The 18331-nt window shown below is 41.4% G+C and overlaps 1 protein-coding gene across 1 annotated transcript in view; it reads left to right on the top strand.

Annotated features, from left to right (window-relative positions):
- Nucleotides 1-18331, top strand: part of ths (thisbe) — a 90793-nt gene that overhangs the window by 3792 nt on the left and 68670 nt on the right. Inside the window, exon 2 of the mRNA XM_072301529.1 lies at nt 5586-6045. Within this exon, the coding sequence (XP_072157630.1) occupies nt 6026-6045 (20 nt within the window). The 5' untranslated portion in view covers nt 5586-6025. The remainder of the gene's footprint in view (nt 1-5585; nt 6046-18331) is intronic.

The raw sequence follows: 18331 nt of genomic DNA, 5'->3' as shown, positions 1-18331 counted from the left end.
AACGATTCTCGTAATATCGACGAGTTACCTTTTTTCAAGAGTCACAAATTCAGTCACAAATCCAAAAAACATTATTAGAGCGCAATTTTCCTGGTCGCTTAGTTTTCAGCGTTCAATTGGAATTTTCACCTCTTTGCAGCATGCATAAGTTTTCTCTTTCAAGTTCCCTTCGTAGCACGGCCTTCAGCGCTAAACTATATGTTCTACAATGAATCAAACAATAAAAGGAGGAAGTCGAGAGATTAGCGTAAATAGTGGCTGAAGGTTAGCATGATATGTGTTAGAATCCTTGCATGCTTCAACCTATCCGATTATTAATAATATTTTTCTGATCGATTGATCTTTTATACGACCGTATTGCACCTCCGTGTCCATGTTTTATTCAATCGTTGAGCTCCAGAAGTGAGAACGTCTGATTGTGTCTGTAATCGTATTAATTTGCAGGATGACAGTTAAATTTTTTAAATGAGTATACTGCGGTCTGTTAGTTTTATGATAACACAATTCCATTGCATAAATTTTACTTTTAACACTTAATTTAGTATAATTAAGTCAACGGATACTGTTATTTTTGCATTGGTGTGAAAAATTTCACAGTTCATTTTAAAATGTTCTATTGCTTTCTTCTCCAGCGCGTTGTCATGATGAAAGTTTAGCATCTACATCCCATAATCTGAATTTAAATTCTTTGAAGGTATTCATTCATCACTAATTACTGTTTCTAAATGTTTGAAATATTTTAATAAAAGATAAAGAGATAAAAAATTCAGGTTGAAGTCGATTCAGCCAACACTGATTCCACACGCAGATTTGGTCAATGTAGCCAAGAAAAAAATCAACCGTTAAATGGGCTGCATTTTGCAATGAGGACCTATAATGTCTGGCTCATGTATAAAAAACACCTATCTTCGCAAGGAAACCAATGGCACGTGTGTTGTTTCTAAAATGAGCCAGAAATTGTAGTTCCTAATTGCAATATGTAGTCCAAAAATGTTTGGGGCCCAATGTTGTTTTGTAACCGCACGTTTGGGTTACTATGCGTCCTATTCCCCCCATTAACGCAAAACGTAGGTTGGTTTTTCGAACTACGTAGTTCCTATTAGCATAAATAAGTCAGTCTCAATTGAAAAGGGGGAGAAATTTGCACAGTCTGAGCAACAGAGCAATGCACTAATTGTGTTTTTCCTCCACGACCGAGGGTCCCGCATGTTCCGAAAACCGGTCAGCGATGCTTGTTTGAATGAGCGCGGATTTACCTAACTGCAGAGTTAATAACCTGCAGGCCGAGGCTCCTAAAAGCAACGCACCGGCTCCCATCCGCACCGCAATCCTCCACTCGGTGAAAAACGCACCAGGAAGAATCTCCTTACTCCAATAAAAATCTCCGCGGAGATCTGTTATTTTTCCTCACTCGGGAGCACCGCGATCGGCGGAGGACGTGGATTTCCCGCCACAGTTTATTAGTGATCGTAAAGTTGCCGATACTGATACACCTCTCGTCAACGTCATAATCCGCCGTGCCGAGGAAAAACGTCGCACGTACCTCCCCACGTTGCCAAATTTACCCCAATTAAATACGAATTTTGAGGGAAACTCTTGAATATTCGTCTCCAAATTTTCCAGGGACTTCTATCCTCCATTTTACCTAAAAAATCCACCAATTTCAAGAGAGGATATTCGTGACTTCTCTAAAAAATGAACGATTTAGTGGAGGAAATTTGGCAACGTTCGAGAGTTCTTGCGTCGTTTTCCCCTAGCGCGGCAGTAATGTTGTCGATTTCACATCGAGCGCGCCTCAACTCACGATTATATTTTTTCTTCTCCGCGACCTCTCGAGCGCAATATTATTAAATGGATTTACTCTCTAATTAATTCCTCTCTTGTTTTCTTTTCCAATGGGGCTCGTATAAATTTAATGTCCCAGTTATGGCGCGCTCCGGCAGGGAAATCGCCTAAGAGTGACAGCCATGAACCGACCACAATAGCCGTCTTTCCGATACGAATGATTGGTTTTGAATAAATTCTGATAACTCGGAGTTAGGAGGGACAATCTCAACCGGAGGTTTGAGGTCAATCGAGTGCGCGGAGCCAATTAAGTCGTAGCTTAAGTCGCCGAGAGAGGGGGGTGAGGAGGGAAAATTTCAGCTCATAACTGGAATAGCTGCAATCATAATTTGAGGAAGGAGATAAGGACGAAGGCACTAAACTTTACGGGCGAAGCATACTTACCGCATAATTTTTCAGTGCCCTCTTATTCGGAACGCTTTTAGCAGAAAGAACCTCATTAGCTATTGCTAAATTTAAAAGGGCGATTTAGTTTTTTTTGGAAATTGTTGTGCGTATTTTTGTGCAAATTTTAGTGAATTTTCAGCATAGTGCGAAGCGAATTCCTTCAGATTTTCAAAGAAATCTTCCCATATGTTCTCTTGTATAAAATTAAATTGCCCAGTCAAATTTGGAAATTTCGGATGTGGCTTGGTTCCTTTCTGCAGGACGAGGTCCATTTTTAGTTGTTTCTTGTATTTACCATTGGTAATGCGAGAGAAGAGGTAAAGGAACATTGACGTTAGTCCATGATATTTCACACCTTCCACATCCAGAGAAGTTAAATTACGGTAATTTCAGGGGTTTTTGAGCCCTCTTCACCAAGATGCGCAACGAATTGTCCCCATAAATTGCGTAACTCTTGTTAGAACTTAGTTACACAATTTTCTCTAGTTTTTTTGACAAATTCTTTGTCCAAAAAATGCAGTTTGTTCATTTGAACATTACGTAACGCTGAAATTAGCTCTCGCGTCACGTCATAATTGAACAGTCCGTCATTAAAATAATAAGCGGAACTGAGTGTCATGGCACTGATTTGATTCCCTAAACAAAGATTAGTTGCGCTTGCGATCAGTTATGGTATGTCTACCTGGTTGTTAGTTAAGGTTCTTTGCATTACGTTGTTGTTCAGTGAAGGTTTGACGATTTGATTGAACTCGAAGCCAAAATCTCATAAAAGAAACCCAAATCTCCGTTCTTTAAACTTATACTTCACGTTTTAATTTTGACGACTGATATTAATTTGAACGGGCTAAAACCTCTAAGAGAATTATTTTCAATTAGTCACATTACTAGTCGAATTTAAGCGACACAGACTTTTCTAAATTGAATTTTTTTGGCAGAAAAGTCTTAGTTGCTGAGCTTGTTCAATGTTACTATTAATTAATGAATATCGAGGCTCGTATGCTTTATTTCAACCTCAGTATTGTAGACTCGTACCGTACTAGAACGGCCTCAAGGTTGTCTAGTTGTGTTTGTTTGGTAGGAAAATATTTTTGATTGTGGAAACTAGTGGTACATACGTCGTTTCAAAACTGAGCCAGAAATTGTAGTTCCTAATTGCAATATTAAACCCAATTGATTGATCGACCATAGAATCTATCTCCAAAGTGGTGAAGAACCATTTTAAAAATAAACGACGGATTAATATATTTTGCTAATCTTCAAATCTCAAGGATCCAAACGCGAGCTCACGAATATTCCTGACCCATTAATTCTTCTCTATAGAAGAGCATCGCGGTTTTTGATTACATTCCAACCGCATTTGACCAAAATAAACGTTCACGTGAGTCCGGCCCGTGATTCTAATACAACGTTTATTGCGACAATGCGGCCTATACGCGTTCGCATTGTTCCGTGACCACACTCAATAGTGATGTCAGGGAGGCAGGAGGTATATGGTACGGGCACACGACTGTTTTTGGTTCGTGAGACCGCGGCTCGACCCGAGTGACAGATGACAGAATGAAGAATGACGTAGACGGCAATAAAAAGCAACGACAGGAGACATGCATGAGATTATTTAAAATATGCACCGAACATAAAAACCACACAATAATCGAATCGGAATGCTCAGTGCACGCCTGCAACTGTTACTGCCTCCTGATAACTCTTTTTCGACTATAAATCCTCCTCTATCGTTCCTGGTTCCCTCCTCGGTCGAAACCCAACGAGAGCGTTTTGGGATGAGCCCCGAAACGCGTGTCATCTCACGTGTTCCAGGGTTCATCCTGAAACTGGTGCCGGCGCTGACACGCTCCAAGTTCAAGTGTCTGAACCCGATTGTAAAACAAGGTGTGGAAACCCGTACACACGCACTTGGTGCCTCTCGGACTCCGCACAACAACCGATTCGACACAATTGAATTATCCAAATCGTGCAGCGAGCACCAACAGCCGATATTTATTTGGTCAACCTCGTGTAACATCGGTCGAGGAAAAAAAGAAGACCCCTTCAAACTCAATCAAGCTCAGTGAAGTTTGCTTGTTGGATGTTCGGCGATTCCTAATCGGAACATTTATAGCATGGCTCATTTGGACGTGTTTTTGCTAAAAGGAACTATATCACACGCAAACCCTATGCACATAGCTCCTTTTAGCGTGAATACGTCCATTGACTCTGATTCCGAACGATTATATCTCAAGACAATCGAACGATAATTAATTGCACGTGTCGCAGTAAAAAGGGTGCGATGTTTTTGTGTTCGGGGACTGGTCCGTAACTCGGAGAATCAATCCTAAAAAGTTGGTGTCGCGCCATTAATTCGTTCCTCAAAACCAAGGCGAAATACGTACACGCCTCTCCTGCCGTGCTAAGGGAAAACGCCGTATGAACTTCCAGATGTTGCCAAATTTATCTTGACAAATCAAGAAATTTCTGGAGAATTTGTAAATATTTATCTTCCGATTTTTCAGACAAATTTCTTCGTAATTTGATATAAAGTGTCTGAAAATTTCAAGGGAAAATATTCATAACTTTCTTCAAAAATACGTATTTTCTGAGAGGAAATTTTGCAAAGTTTGAATACTCGTATGACATTTTTCCTTAGCACGGCAGTTTTTCCGACCGCATTTTATTCCTTCGAGGAGATGAACAAGGTTTTCAATGCTAGCGACAAATTCCTTCCCCACTACTCTGACCAACACTGTCCAAAGGTGATTTTTCAGGCACTGATCTAAGTCAGAACTTGTTCAAACAGTGGGGTTTGAATGATTTTCTACAGAATTCATAGGAACCTAAACTTTTGAGTAGTAACGTGGTGGTAAAATATTGCTGGGTCCACACTTTTTTGCGGAGAAAACAAGACCAAAAAGTTCACAAATTCCAATCGGATCCATCAATTTTGAACTTTTTGGCCTGTTTTTCCTCGCCAAATAGTGTGGGCCTAGTTCTATTTTACCACCCTGTTACTCATGTACCGGTACGCATTAGAGCTCAACATTTTTTTACTCAAATTGAAATTTTTTGCCTTGTTTCCCCCGCAAAATAGTGTGAACCCAGCACCATTTTACCACCTTGTTACTCTCGTACTTGTACTCATTAGAGCTCAAAATGTTTGACTCAAATTGAATTTTTTAAAACTTTTTAGCCTTATTTTCCCCGCCAAATGGTGTGGACCCAGCACAGTTTTACCACCTTATTACATACAGTTCGGACCATGTTTCTTAGTGTTTTTTTCTCGTTTTGAATATTCACATAAGATTTTAATCATCAGGATCGCCAGACTGATCTAAATGTGTTTCTTTGTTTTTATTTTTCAGACTGGGCTGGACCCATCCAAAGGCTCTCAACGAAAGCTCAACTGGACCTGTACGACGGGCGTACAGTTTGGATCCACCGGTAAATGCCTCGCACACTCAAGTTGAACTGCTGTCTGTGGAATGTGATTTGCTTGTTCTTCTCCGGGGACTGAGTAACCGTAGTGGCGGATACCGTGAGATGTGCGCGAATTGAAGGAACCCTTCGGAGTCGAGTCGCCGCGGTGGTGTTGTGTTGGGGTAGGTGAACTTTTTTCGCGATTCATTGCCCGGAAGCGAGGAAGATAAATGCGGACAAATCCTCGGGTTCCCGCTTGGAGTGCGAGTGTTCGGGGGTGTCGGGTTGGCAGCGGTCGGCTGCGCGGTAGGATTGATGTGGCCGGGTGAAGTGTGCTGTGGTCGGATGGGCCCTCTGTGCCTGTCTCGCACCTAAGCCCCCCTGGATGCGGCTAATTTTGAACACGTAAGTTTCCTCACACTATGTTTTTGTAACCTACACTGAAAAAAAAAGCTTTTAAATTTGCCACCAAGAAATATTTTTTCTTGAATTAGGGATGATAATTCGATGGCTAAGGGACAGCAACGCCGATCTGCAAACTGACAATTTTGCAGGTCAAAGCAGAAACCTTGCCATTTTTGTAATTTTGAGACTTGATTTGCAATTTTTTGAACATCGAAGCGTCTTTACAGCGCTCCCATGCGGAATTGGAATAAACTCTACACTGAAAAAAAAAGTAGCTTGGATCAAGCATGATAATTCTTGAATTTGCCGCCAAGAATTTTCTTTATCTTGCTTTAAGCTAACTTTTTTCTTGATTCAAGAAAAATAATGCTTGGGTTAAGCAAAAAAGTAGCTTATATTAACCAGCAAAATTCTTGATTTAAGAAGAAATACTTCTTGGCGGCAAATTTAAGATTGAGTTTTTAATTCCGAAGAATGCGGCATAGTTACTAACTCATTTTCGCCATAATTGTCAGGTAGGCGTTACTGTTCCTTAGTCCTCATAGTAAAGCTACTATTTTGCTTAATCCCAGTGGCTTAGCTATAATACCTGCCCCCCCCCTTCCTGGTGTGAGGGGGGCATGAGGGGTGCAAAAATTGAAGGGAGAAAAGACGAAAGGCGCCGGGCCTCAAATAGGGGTGAAGGGAGCAAAGAGCCCTAGTTACGCCACTGCTTAACCCAAGCATTTTTTTTCTTGTTCCTGGACAAATGAGATCGAATTAAGTTTTAAAAAAACTCTTGGTGGTCAATTTTAAATATTTTGCATGCGCGCACTGTAATCTTCGTACGGTTTTACCAGTTAAAACTCTCCTCAGTCAGTCGAGCTTTTGTGCAACAGACCCATTCCCTCCGATAAAAATGAAACTGCATTTATTTTGAGCTTCACCATAAAACACTTTTAAATTTTCCCTCTGGTGCTTCAACTCCAGGGCTACACGCTCTAAAACGTTTTGTCACCGAGGGGCAATTGAAATGAGCGGAAGGGTGGCGGGAGGGTCAAGCTAAATTTTGTTAGCGAGGTTAAGTCGGGCACAGAACTCCATCGACACGGATTTATCAAAGAGCACACCTGGTGCAGAGTGAGAACCCGAGCCGTCAAACGCAGATTCGCCGACCGTATTGTCTCGTTACAGAAAAACCGCGTAAGAACCTTCGCACGTTGCCAGATCCTCTCGATAAAAAATCCTGTTTCCGAGGAGGGTTATGATTGTTTTCCTTTGAAATTTTCAGATACTTCGGATTTAATTGAAAATAAAATTCTCCGAAAAATCGGAAGGGAAAGATGAAAAAACTAACCAGGAAATCCGTGTTTTACCGAAGGAAATTCGGCAACGTTTGAGGGTTTATAAGTTGTTTTTTCTTAGCGAGGTAGCGTAGGGGTCGCAGCGGTGAGAGGCGTGAAAAAACAAAACCGAGAGGCGCTTGAAAAACACGCTGGGTGGCTAAGAGTGGCCTCTGGAGGTGCAGAACCGCACTCGCCCAAACGGAAGTTTCGTTAATTAACGGTGCCAATCGAATAATATAAATATTTGACGAGGAAGAGGAAGAATAGGCTCGGCCGCCGAGGGAGGGGGAGGGGCAGAAGGCAGCTGGTACTGCACTTGAGTCGCGGGTGGCGGGAGGGCAAATGAACTCGTGTTTTTACAAAAGGGAACATGTCATTCATTCGTTGAGCCGCGGAGTTCATAAGGACACATGTATTTCAGGGCTCGACAGAAAGAAGGCGTGTTTTGTTTGTGAAAATATGGGCTCGAATGCGGATTAACGAGCGGTGATTGTGTGACCCGCGATCGCATCTGTCGAGAGTGTTATCAATACGAAAACACCTTGCAGAGTGCACAGAGCGCTGCACAGTGCGTAGCTCCCGTCTCATTGGTTGACTCATGGCTCTGCCACCAGACTCCCCGCAGCGTTGAAAAACTCGCCTACTCCACTACATGCCCTACGGGTAAACTAGGCGAATTTTCTGCAAAAAACGGCAGGGCTGTTGGATGTTGTCCCGGCGGCGCTGTAAAAATTCGCCTTCCGTATGGGGGTTTTTTATGGGGGATTCGGCAGATCGGCGGCACCGCGAAACGCACCCACTTTGCACTGGTTCCGATCCTAATCGTCTGAAATCACGACATTCCTCGCCCTGACTGCCGATTTATCGTCGCTTGTGAATGGCGAAATTCCGTCGGCATTTATCACGGGCCTAAGTGGTCGAGGAAAGCGAGCGTGGGACATGCCTGATATCGGGGGATCCATCAATATCGATCGGTATCGAGGCGGGTCCCGAGACTTGGCCGATCGATCGTCCGTCGTCAAGTCGTTCGGATGTCCACCAAGTCGGCCGGGTATCGGACATCTAGTTCGCAGGGGACGATACATCGCAGAGATTCAAAGTCGAATTACCACGTGACAGGATTGCAATCAGAGACGATTTCAGGATTGCCGGCGGTCTGGAAACCTGGGAAGTAAAGGAATTGGAAGATAAAGAAATTATGGCAACCCTGCAATTTAGAGACTTTCACAAAATAAAGCTTAATTAACCTGATTAATTGCAAATTTGGAATTACTGCATTCCGAGCGATTCGTGCAAGAGGAAACATCGCACCTTCATTTAAATCTATACAAAAAAAAAATCGATTTTAGATGAGGCAATCTGCAGCAGCTTCATTTAAAGTCGATTCTTCTATACACATTTAAAGGCGGAAAAACAAAGTACCCATCTTACAAGACTCGCTTTGACTGCAGTCATTTTTTGCGATAAATTGGATAAAATCGGCCAATTAGGCTGTTTTTGATACCTAACAGTCCGTCCTCGCCACCTAGTCAAAAATTTCATTTTGGTTTTCAAGGATTAAAACATGACAGGAGGTTTTCTTTTCTTGAGCAACGATTATGCACTCTGCAAGCAATACGTATCATGGAACTCGTGGAGCGATTCAACTTTAAAATCCGAGAACTGTCAAAGGCTTTTATTCAGCGTGAGATCAATGATTTAAGTTGAACTTTTTCTCACACTTTGAATGACGGTTGGAGTTACCAGTCGTGTTTATAATTCCCGGAGCCATGCCGTCTGCCGCACGCATACGCATACACGGTGCATTCCGTGCATTGCACTCGGATCACCTTCACTCGGACGTGCTCATGCTAAAAGGAACTATATGCATAGGACTTGCATGGAACATAGGTGCTTTTAGCATAAATACGTCTACTTATGAAAATTTAGAGTGGAAACGCGCGTAAAAGTTGCACGAGGAAACCCGCGACCAAGTCCACTCTTGAGCGATATCTATTTCATTTACCCACAGTTTCGGTTTTCATGTCAAATTGTGTGAAATATTCGCGCAGACTTTTTTAAGTTGATCTCAGCTAATTTCGAAAATGATGTTGGCATAGCTTACGCGGCACTTCACCGTCAGCAGTATTTTTTGCAGGCCCCCCTGATTCCCCTCTGAAATTGCCATTGTTTCAGCTGATGGAACGGTTCACACACACATGCATTTTCGTGGTCAAATTTTGTCTGGGCTACCGGGTTTCAATTTTATTTCTCGAGGTGGGGGGTATTTGCATTTGAGATGAGCTATGCATACAGTGAAATGCATGAGCGTGTCGGCAGGTATTCAAGTTCACCGATTAAAGATGATGGATAGTTAGCTCGGGCTCTGAAGCAATGGCGTGGCGTGAATTGCGATGTATCAATTGATATGCCATTTAAATCTATGGTAAAGAATCGATTATTAAGGTGTTCTCTGCGAACACCCTGCCTATCGATCCTTTTCCATAGGTTTAAATGGCATGGCAATCGATATATCGCAAAGCACGCCACGCCACTGCTCTAAAGTGTATCGGCCAATTTTGATTAACATAGCTGCATTGTTCCAAAAGCAGAACTTTGTGCAAACTCAAAATTAGCCTCCATTTCGATCATCTACATTGGCAGATCCAGCAAATTGGCAACATTTTCTTTTATCCATTTAAATCCATTACAATGTATCGATTGTTGGAGGGGCCCGGTGCTCCGATAAGGATCGATCCATTTAGCATAGGTTTAAATGGAGGAAATCCAGTTTTGCCAAATTGCTTGATCCGCCTCTGACAATGTATATTTTTGCGTTTTGTAGAGGTTGGTACCGCATGCACTACACTGGAAAAAAGTATTTCTGGTCCAGAGTCCAAACTTTTAAGAAATTTGACGAAAAAATATTCTTGATTCAATTGAATTTTTGCCACAATCAACAGGAAATCCGCTTAAATTAAGAGACTTGGACTTCGATCTAAGCAAAAAAATAAAGAGTATCCTTCCTTGTCAAATATTTTAAGAGGAAGGCCTCTAGATCCAAGAGAATTTTTTCTTCCAGTGACCATACTTTTTCTGGAATGGGAACGGAGCTATACATTCAGTCAGCTCATGAAATACTTAACGCTTTGTGCTGCCGTGCTGAGTAAAAACGCCTTATGAGCCTTCAGGTGTTGCCAAATTTCCTTTGAAAAAACACAAATTTCCTGAGAAACTTATGAATATTTTCAACCCAATTTTGCAAATACTTTTGCTCGCAATTTCACTTGAAGTTCCTGAAAATTTCAAGGAAAACTATTCATAACTTTCCTCAAAAATGAACATTTTATCGAAGGAAATTAGGCAACTCTCGAATGTTCATACGTCGCTCTTCCTTAACACAGCAGTATGGAGCGGGAGAGGGGGTGGAAGAGAGCGTTACGTCATTTTGTTTTCACGTTACGTATCTTACAAACAGTCCCTGAGGATGAGTGCATACTCCCTCCACCTCGTTTTCGTGATGATCTACGTCGAACAAAAACGACGCTCGGCGGGTTCAAATCTGGCCGAAATAATTAATTAAAAGTTTAATGAAACGTACTCACGTCGGGTGCCGGCGAGAGGGAGCGTTTGAATGACGACCAGGAAGGCGCGAGGGTTTGTTTTTCCGGTTCGACCGCGGCGCGTCGCTGCGTCGAACGGCAGTTAAACAGCGATTTGCTCGCGCCGATGACGATAAATTATCCGAGAGTCGCGCTCGTGCTATGCGCGGGGAGAAAGTGGCAGTAATTTGCGGTCTCCTGGCGTACGCCCGAAAGCCGCAACCCCTTCGAGAAAGCACCCTAAAATTCTTCGAGATGAGTGGTAGCTTTCCGGCTCGGGGTGGGAGCGGCCCGTGTCTGCGGTCTCGGCCTCTGCCTCTACCTCCAGCATCGTTGACAGATCGTGCACCGAGGAAAAATCGTTTTTTACGTAGACTGATCTTCACTGGAAAAAAAATTCGGTCGTGTGAATTAAATATTCGGTGCTCCATATCATCCTAAATATTCGGTTTGTCAAACTGAGCTTTCGGTTTGTGTAACCAAGCGTTCGGCATATATGCCCAAAATTAGTTCGTCAGTTCACTTTACTGTGCAAACTCGGCTACACGAACCAAAAGTTCGATTTGACCAACCGAAAGTTCAATTGACAAACCGATAGTTCGATTTGATAAACCGAAAATTCAGTTGAACTAACCGAATGAGTTGGGATTATATGGAAAACCAAACTTTGGTACATACGACCGAACTTTTTATTTCAGTGATTCGGTTCTTACATGGAGCATCAAATTTTTCGGTCAGAGTAATCGCAATTTTGGGCTATAGAGACCGAGCTTTCCGGCTATAGTGTCAAGTAATGTGTACGAGCACATGGTTTTTCCAAAATTTGATCTGGTTGCACTCTTCGATCGACCGATCGATTGTTTTTTGACGTGCTGTAGAATCACCGCAAATAATCGTAATTTGCAAGATGTGGAAAACCTCTTTTAGACATTTGTGACGGTTGTGTCTGCCCGGGTTTGAAAGAAAATGTAAAGTTTCGACACAACGTCGTTGTTGGAGTTGTTGCTAACAAAGCCAACAGAGGGGAAGAGATACAGCTATTTTTCGACATAAATCCATTATATTGGAGCTGAAACAGTTGTATCAATTCTCCAAAAACTTCACCCTCTTGGGACTCATCTTGAAGTTCTAACGTCATACGAACACGCAGTTGAGTGTTCAAACACTTCCAAGATAGAATAAGAATAAGTATGTTGGAAGCTGGAGGACATTCTAGAAGCGTCTTGAAACGGCTGCACACCTATTTAGCATTATTAAATGCACGAAATGCCTACATTCTTTTGCATGTGATAGGAATTTGTTTTTTAAAATAACTTTAACGAGGCCAAGGTTTTGCGTCAGGTTGAGTGTCATAATGCGTCAGTTACAGATGTCATAGACGTGAATTTTATAGATTAAATCTAATCTATAATAGTAGAGCGTATCAAAATCGGTCCAAACGCCAAGTCTCAACGTCCAATTTTGACACAGATGCCGAATTTATAAAAACAAACTTGATTGATGACGTCATTCACTGCGTTTCAAAATCATCGATTTTATTTAATTATTGATTAGAAAAATGACCAAAAAACCTCTTTTTTTACCGAGGAAAGAATATTTTACGGCATTGCCGAGGAAAATTGTTTTGTTTTCTTATTCAAAAACACAACAAGAGCGGTAATTTGAAACGCCACAAGCATAGAGGCACGCATTTTCTTTTAATAGCCATCGATTCATGAGACATTTAAGTACCAAGACCATCACAAACTTTTACGTAAAAACGTGCGTGTCAACATTTTCTGCACAATTATGCAACATCGGTGGAAGAGCTGATTCCCCGAGCTTTAATGCAAGTAAGCCAAGAGAAGGATGACACAGCGATACGCTGAAGGGGGATGATCTTGAACTTCCCACCCACGCTACGCAACGCCATCGAGATATGGTCCACCACGCATTTAACCAGTAATGGGATAAAAATTGCGGTTGCAGCTATCGGGCTGGGCGTGAATTTTTGTGGTCAAGTTCGGCTACCACAATTTCATCCATGCATGCTTTTAAAACCACGTGGGCGCAAATACACACCCAAGAGAGGAACCATGAATATTTTAATACAAGGATCATTATTTAACAATTTCGATTTATTGATTATATGTTTCATCGTCCGACTGTAAAATCGATTGCGGTTAAAGAAATTACAATCTATATTGAAGACGGATTTCCGCGGTTAACAACGGAAGCAGCTTTATTGAAACAATGACAAGGGAAATAGGTATAGACCTGAAATCTATTTCGATCGCGAGCACTGTTCGAGCCACGACTCTTATTTTTGTGCTTGCTGTTGGTAAGGAGCATGTATGTAATATCGAGAAAACTTGTTTGGAGTTGAGACATTTTATGTTTGCACTGAAAAAAACGTATGGTAACATCTACTATAAGTCTACTTGATTTCTTACGTGGTGAAATTATTTAGGAGAAAGAACCATAATTATAGCAGTATTTCAGAACTCTGGTGATACTTACCATAGTATGGTAAATGCTACCACAGAGTCTGGTGTTCATTACCATACTCGGATCACTGTGTCAAATTTTGGTTAAATCTACCATTTTTTTCAGTGTTGGAAAAACTTTCAACAGTAAAAATGATGGAGACATGCCATCTTTGTTTTGTACTCAAAATTTACGAGTTTCCATGTTTCCCCCAAGAAATAAATATATGAAAAAATAAAAACCCTCGCAATCGCCCTGCACTGAGAAAAAACTATGGTTTATAAACCTATTAGAGGTAAATATGGAACACCTATAATAGTCGTAAATAAACTAATGATTCACGGTCTGTGAACCATACTAAGGTCTCTGTACCTAATTAAGGTACCCCGTACCATAACTAAGGTATATGTGCTATTATTATATGTAGAGGTACTACTATTAGTGGTGTTCCATATTTACCTCTAATAGGTTTATAAGCCATAGTTTTTTCTCAGTGTGAAACTCCATATCCACCAACCAACCCTTCATATTTCACCCATAACACAGAAGTCGATACACCGCGGGAGTTGTTCTTTAAGTTTATTTTAAAATCGGCAACAGTGCACATACCAAAGTTTTAGCGCTATTGACTCTTGCTTTCGACTGAGAGGAGTAGTAATGGAGTCTGCGTCAGAGGAGTAAAATTTGTCACATAAATTTTTGCGCCGCGCCGTCGCACGGGAGTTATTCAGCGTGAGGCAATGCTTGAAGAGCTAATGGTGTCATTAGTAAATGCGGTAGCGAAAACCATAAAATTGCTGGAAATTCCAACGCGACAAATTCTCGATACCTCACTCATATCTTATTTGACCACTCTCGTGCATTGTTTCCTCGAGTTCGTTCGCAAGTAGCTGCACCCACATCACAAGTATTTTAAGAGATCATCTAAATGCTCCGTTCTCGGGGGAAGTTGAAAAATTTCTCGGAATTATTGGTTTAGTGCAGTTGTGTACATAAAAAATACTTCATATAATTTTACTCTAAAAAAAGCGTAAAATAGGGTCACCAATACTGCCGTGCTAAGGAGAAACACCGTATGAGCCTTCAGGCGTTGCCAAATTTCCCCTGGAAAATCACTAATTTTCAGGAAAATTTTTGAATATTCGCCTACCAATTTCTCAGATAATTTTGTTTGTAATTTGATCTAAAACGACTGAAAATTTCAAGGAAAAATATTCATCTTTAAAAATAAACATTTTATCGCAGGAAATTTGGCAGCTCTCGAATGTTCATACGACGTTCTTCCTTACACGGTAGAATAGCAATATAATTAAATTATGAATAATTTCTTAATTTCACTCAAACACGCTTCAGCCTGAGAGTCGTCATTATAGGCTAACCGTTTGATTTCACGGTTCAGTATTTGGAACTCCGACTTTTAAGCGCTTCTATACCTTAAGTGAACAAAACGTCTATCTAGCCTTTCAGACCTTAAGCTTTTCTTTCTCAATGAAAAATTGCATTTTTTTGATCCGTAACTCTAAGCACGAGAACTAAAATATTTTTCCTTTACAAGGCAGATATTTGCTTATGGTGAAAAAAAAAATTGTGTGCGCATTTTCTTTAGACCCACTGAAATTTCTCAGTCCACCCTCCAGAAGCGATAATAGAAGTGTCGCAGGTAGGCTTTATATCCCGTCATGAAAGGAAAAAGCAGAAAAGTGCAGTTTCAGCCTTTTGAAGTTGCATCAAATCCATAATCTCTTGAGATGAAACTATCTCTCAGCTTGACCGGATGCGGGAAAAAGAAAAAAATGTGACTCTCAGAGCTGAGAGCCGCATTAGAGGAAACCTAGGTGCTACTGGACCGGGATGCTTGAGCCAAAGTCACGTTCGTAAATGGGTCAGTTGGTCATGATTGTCACGAAAACGGGGCTTGACGCCTTCTCAAGACGAGCTCCAGCGAATAACATCGATCCTGATGCAGCAAGGACATCAAGTGTTTGGCCTGTCGTCAGTAGAGCACCTGAACTGACATAATAATTGGTCACTTGGAATTATCTCATCGGGGAGAATAGAGCACCTGTAAACGGGAGAGTATTGCCATCTCTGTGCCGCTTTCTGATTGGTTCATCAGTTTACGGCTATCATTAGAGCTCCAAAGTTGGACCAATGTAAACAAACTCGACTCAGACGAAGACGGATTATCTGCTAAGAAATGAATTACAATCACACTCAAAAATTAATTTTCAGCAAAAATATTCATCGAAGTTCGATCCGAATTCAATTCAGAAGTTGGATTTAAAAAATTTCAATCACACTCAAAAACACGTCTAGAACTTTGTAAAACTTGGCGCCATCTTGTTTGTTTACATTGGGCCAAACTAGGAGCGGAGGAACTGGGGTTCGTTTACATTGGTCCAACTTTGGGGCTCCATGATAGCCGACCAATCAGAGAGTGGCACACTTTTCTGTAGTAAAAGGATTGAGATGGCGATACTCTCCCGTATACAGGTACTTGGTTTTGATTGGTCTCCCGTCAGCTATGACGTCAACATGAATCTTACGTATGGATTCATTGGAATAACAGACATTATCATACTCTACAACTATGCGTACGTTACGTACTCGTATGGACACCTACTCGCACAAAGCTGATGGTGAGTGAGAAGTTGCACTTGCAATGCTGCCGTCAACTCTCTGACTGAGGCTACAGTATAAATCCCTTTTTTTTCAACTACTCCAAGTAAGAGATGCGGCCTAAAAAGGCACTAGAAATACGAACAATCAGGCAATACGATGAGTTCGAGATACGAGTTCCTATTTTGTGTAAACACCTCACTCTTTCTGCCTCTCATTAGATTACCGCCGTGTTTGCGACGAAGCCTAAGGTGCAAGTGCGCGCAATGTTTGTATCCCGAACAATGATCGCTTGTTCCTCGAGCAAATAGTGCATAACTACGAAGTTCCAACGCGCAAAACCGGAGAAACCTCAGCCCGCCACTATACATCGAGCAACCTCTAAAAAATGTTTACACTGTCGCAGAATCACTCTACAGCTTCAGATCCTCTATTTACTATCAATATCAATGCATGTATATTGCTGTCATTGTCGACTGAAGTGGGGCTGAAGTCCTCAAAATATGTAACTTTCCAGAACAGAATCTGAGGTGTACAGGGTGATTGTGAGAGCAATCTCTCCGCAACCGCGTGCTCAGATTCTGGTAAAAATAAAAAAAAAAGAGTCTCATAATCAAAGAAAGAAAACTCGTTCACGCAGAGTTTGTCTAGTAATTTTCGCATAAACTGTAATATAACCGAATCAATAAAAATTGTAGGTGTACCTACTATATCCGTCATGATGTGTGTGTCAAATATACCCTCTGTTCATTTACGATGAAATGCGTTAGTTGGAAAAGAATAAGTCGATAATCGTTAGTCATCTACATCCTAATTTTTGATCATACACCAACTTAAATGTGAACTAATCGGAAGTTGAGCCTCACAGAACAAAAAAAAGACATGTCTATTCAGTATTCAATTTAATAATTCTTTGTGGGAAAACTGCATTTTCAAATTCTGAAGTAAGATTATGACCGTCACAACTCATGAACTTTGCCGCAGACCTTGATATAAACGTAAACTCTCCGCAAGTTGGAGATTCACTCCAGAGGAAGCGTCGCACAGTGAATCGAGTCAATTAGAGAGGTCGGACATAAAATTTTTGACTAAAACTGCTAATTTTGATGTTTAAGTCGCCACTTTTTAACTTTAGGGGGGGGGCGAGAGGAAAATTTCACGAGGAAACCAATGGAACCACTTTTAAAACCTCATAGTCTTGTATGAACGGAGTTATGAGCTTTTAAAGTTTCCAAATTTTGTCCGACCTCCCCCATCGACTCGATCCATTGTGCGTCGGGGCGACCCAAGCTCGGCTTGATAATGACATCAGGAAAAAATCTCGTTGCCCATCAATTCTCGATACTGTATCCGTACATTTTGTTTCCGAATGGTGCAGCAAGGCGAGTAAATAATTCAAGTGGTTCGATATTTCCCAGGCATTGAGTAATTCTACCTCGAACGTCTCCGAAATCTCGACACATACTTGTAGACTTCTTACTTTCCACCCTCGTTAAATATACCCCCACCCTGAGTCTGCCTCTCCACGAACAATGTGAGCACCGAACAAGCTTCCCAATTTAAATATTGCCCACGAGGTGACTGGCCCTTGGCCCTGCGTATTGAAATTAATGACATCAGTAACCGCGGGCGGAGGAGAGGGGGGTTGAGGGGTGAGAGGCTCGCGCCTCCAGAAGGGTGAGCAAAGAAAAAATATCCTTTCCATACAAAAAATGTTTGATTGCATAATTCATTGTGCATGGTTTCTCGGTTCAAAGGGGAGATGTTATGATAAAGAGCTGTGCGCGGACCATGATTCCGACGAGGAGGCTGATGACGAGGAAAAAAACCAACAACAACAACAAAAACAACCGACCGGGCTAACGATAGCAACGAATGGGACCACCTTTCCGGCACAGATCATTTGTCTTAACTTGTAATTAATTATGGTCTCAACGTAAGCGCAATACTCTCATCCTAAATGTTTCATGTCCTTATGTGAAGAGGTCATTTACCTTTGTTGCCAAATTTATATTTCCGGGTATTATCTGAACGGATTTAACCAGAATCAACCTAATTGAATTTCGCGTTGCCTACTTCCATTCACGATTTATTTTTATACGAAAAAACTGAACAACTTAATGACTTGAAATCGTTTGGTGTGCGGTAAAACAGATAGCTTTCTGTACCAAAAAAACTAAATTTGAAACTCTGATGACAAAATATTCTTATGATGCGGCTCTGATTCATCCGTGTAACCAACCTTGACAATCTTGACGAACACTGGAAAAAAACACATTGGATCTAGGGTCCAGA

Source organism: Bemisia tabaci, chromosome 6, assembly GCF_918797505.1.
Source record: "Bemisia tabaci chromosome 6, PGI_BMITA_v3".
In the NCBI taxonomy this organism is placed as follows: domain Eukaryota; kingdom Metazoa; phylum Arthropoda; class Insecta; order Hemiptera; family Aleyrodidae; genus Bemisia; species Bemisia tabaci.
This window is presented reverse-complemented; position numbering and strand designations above follow the sequence as displayed.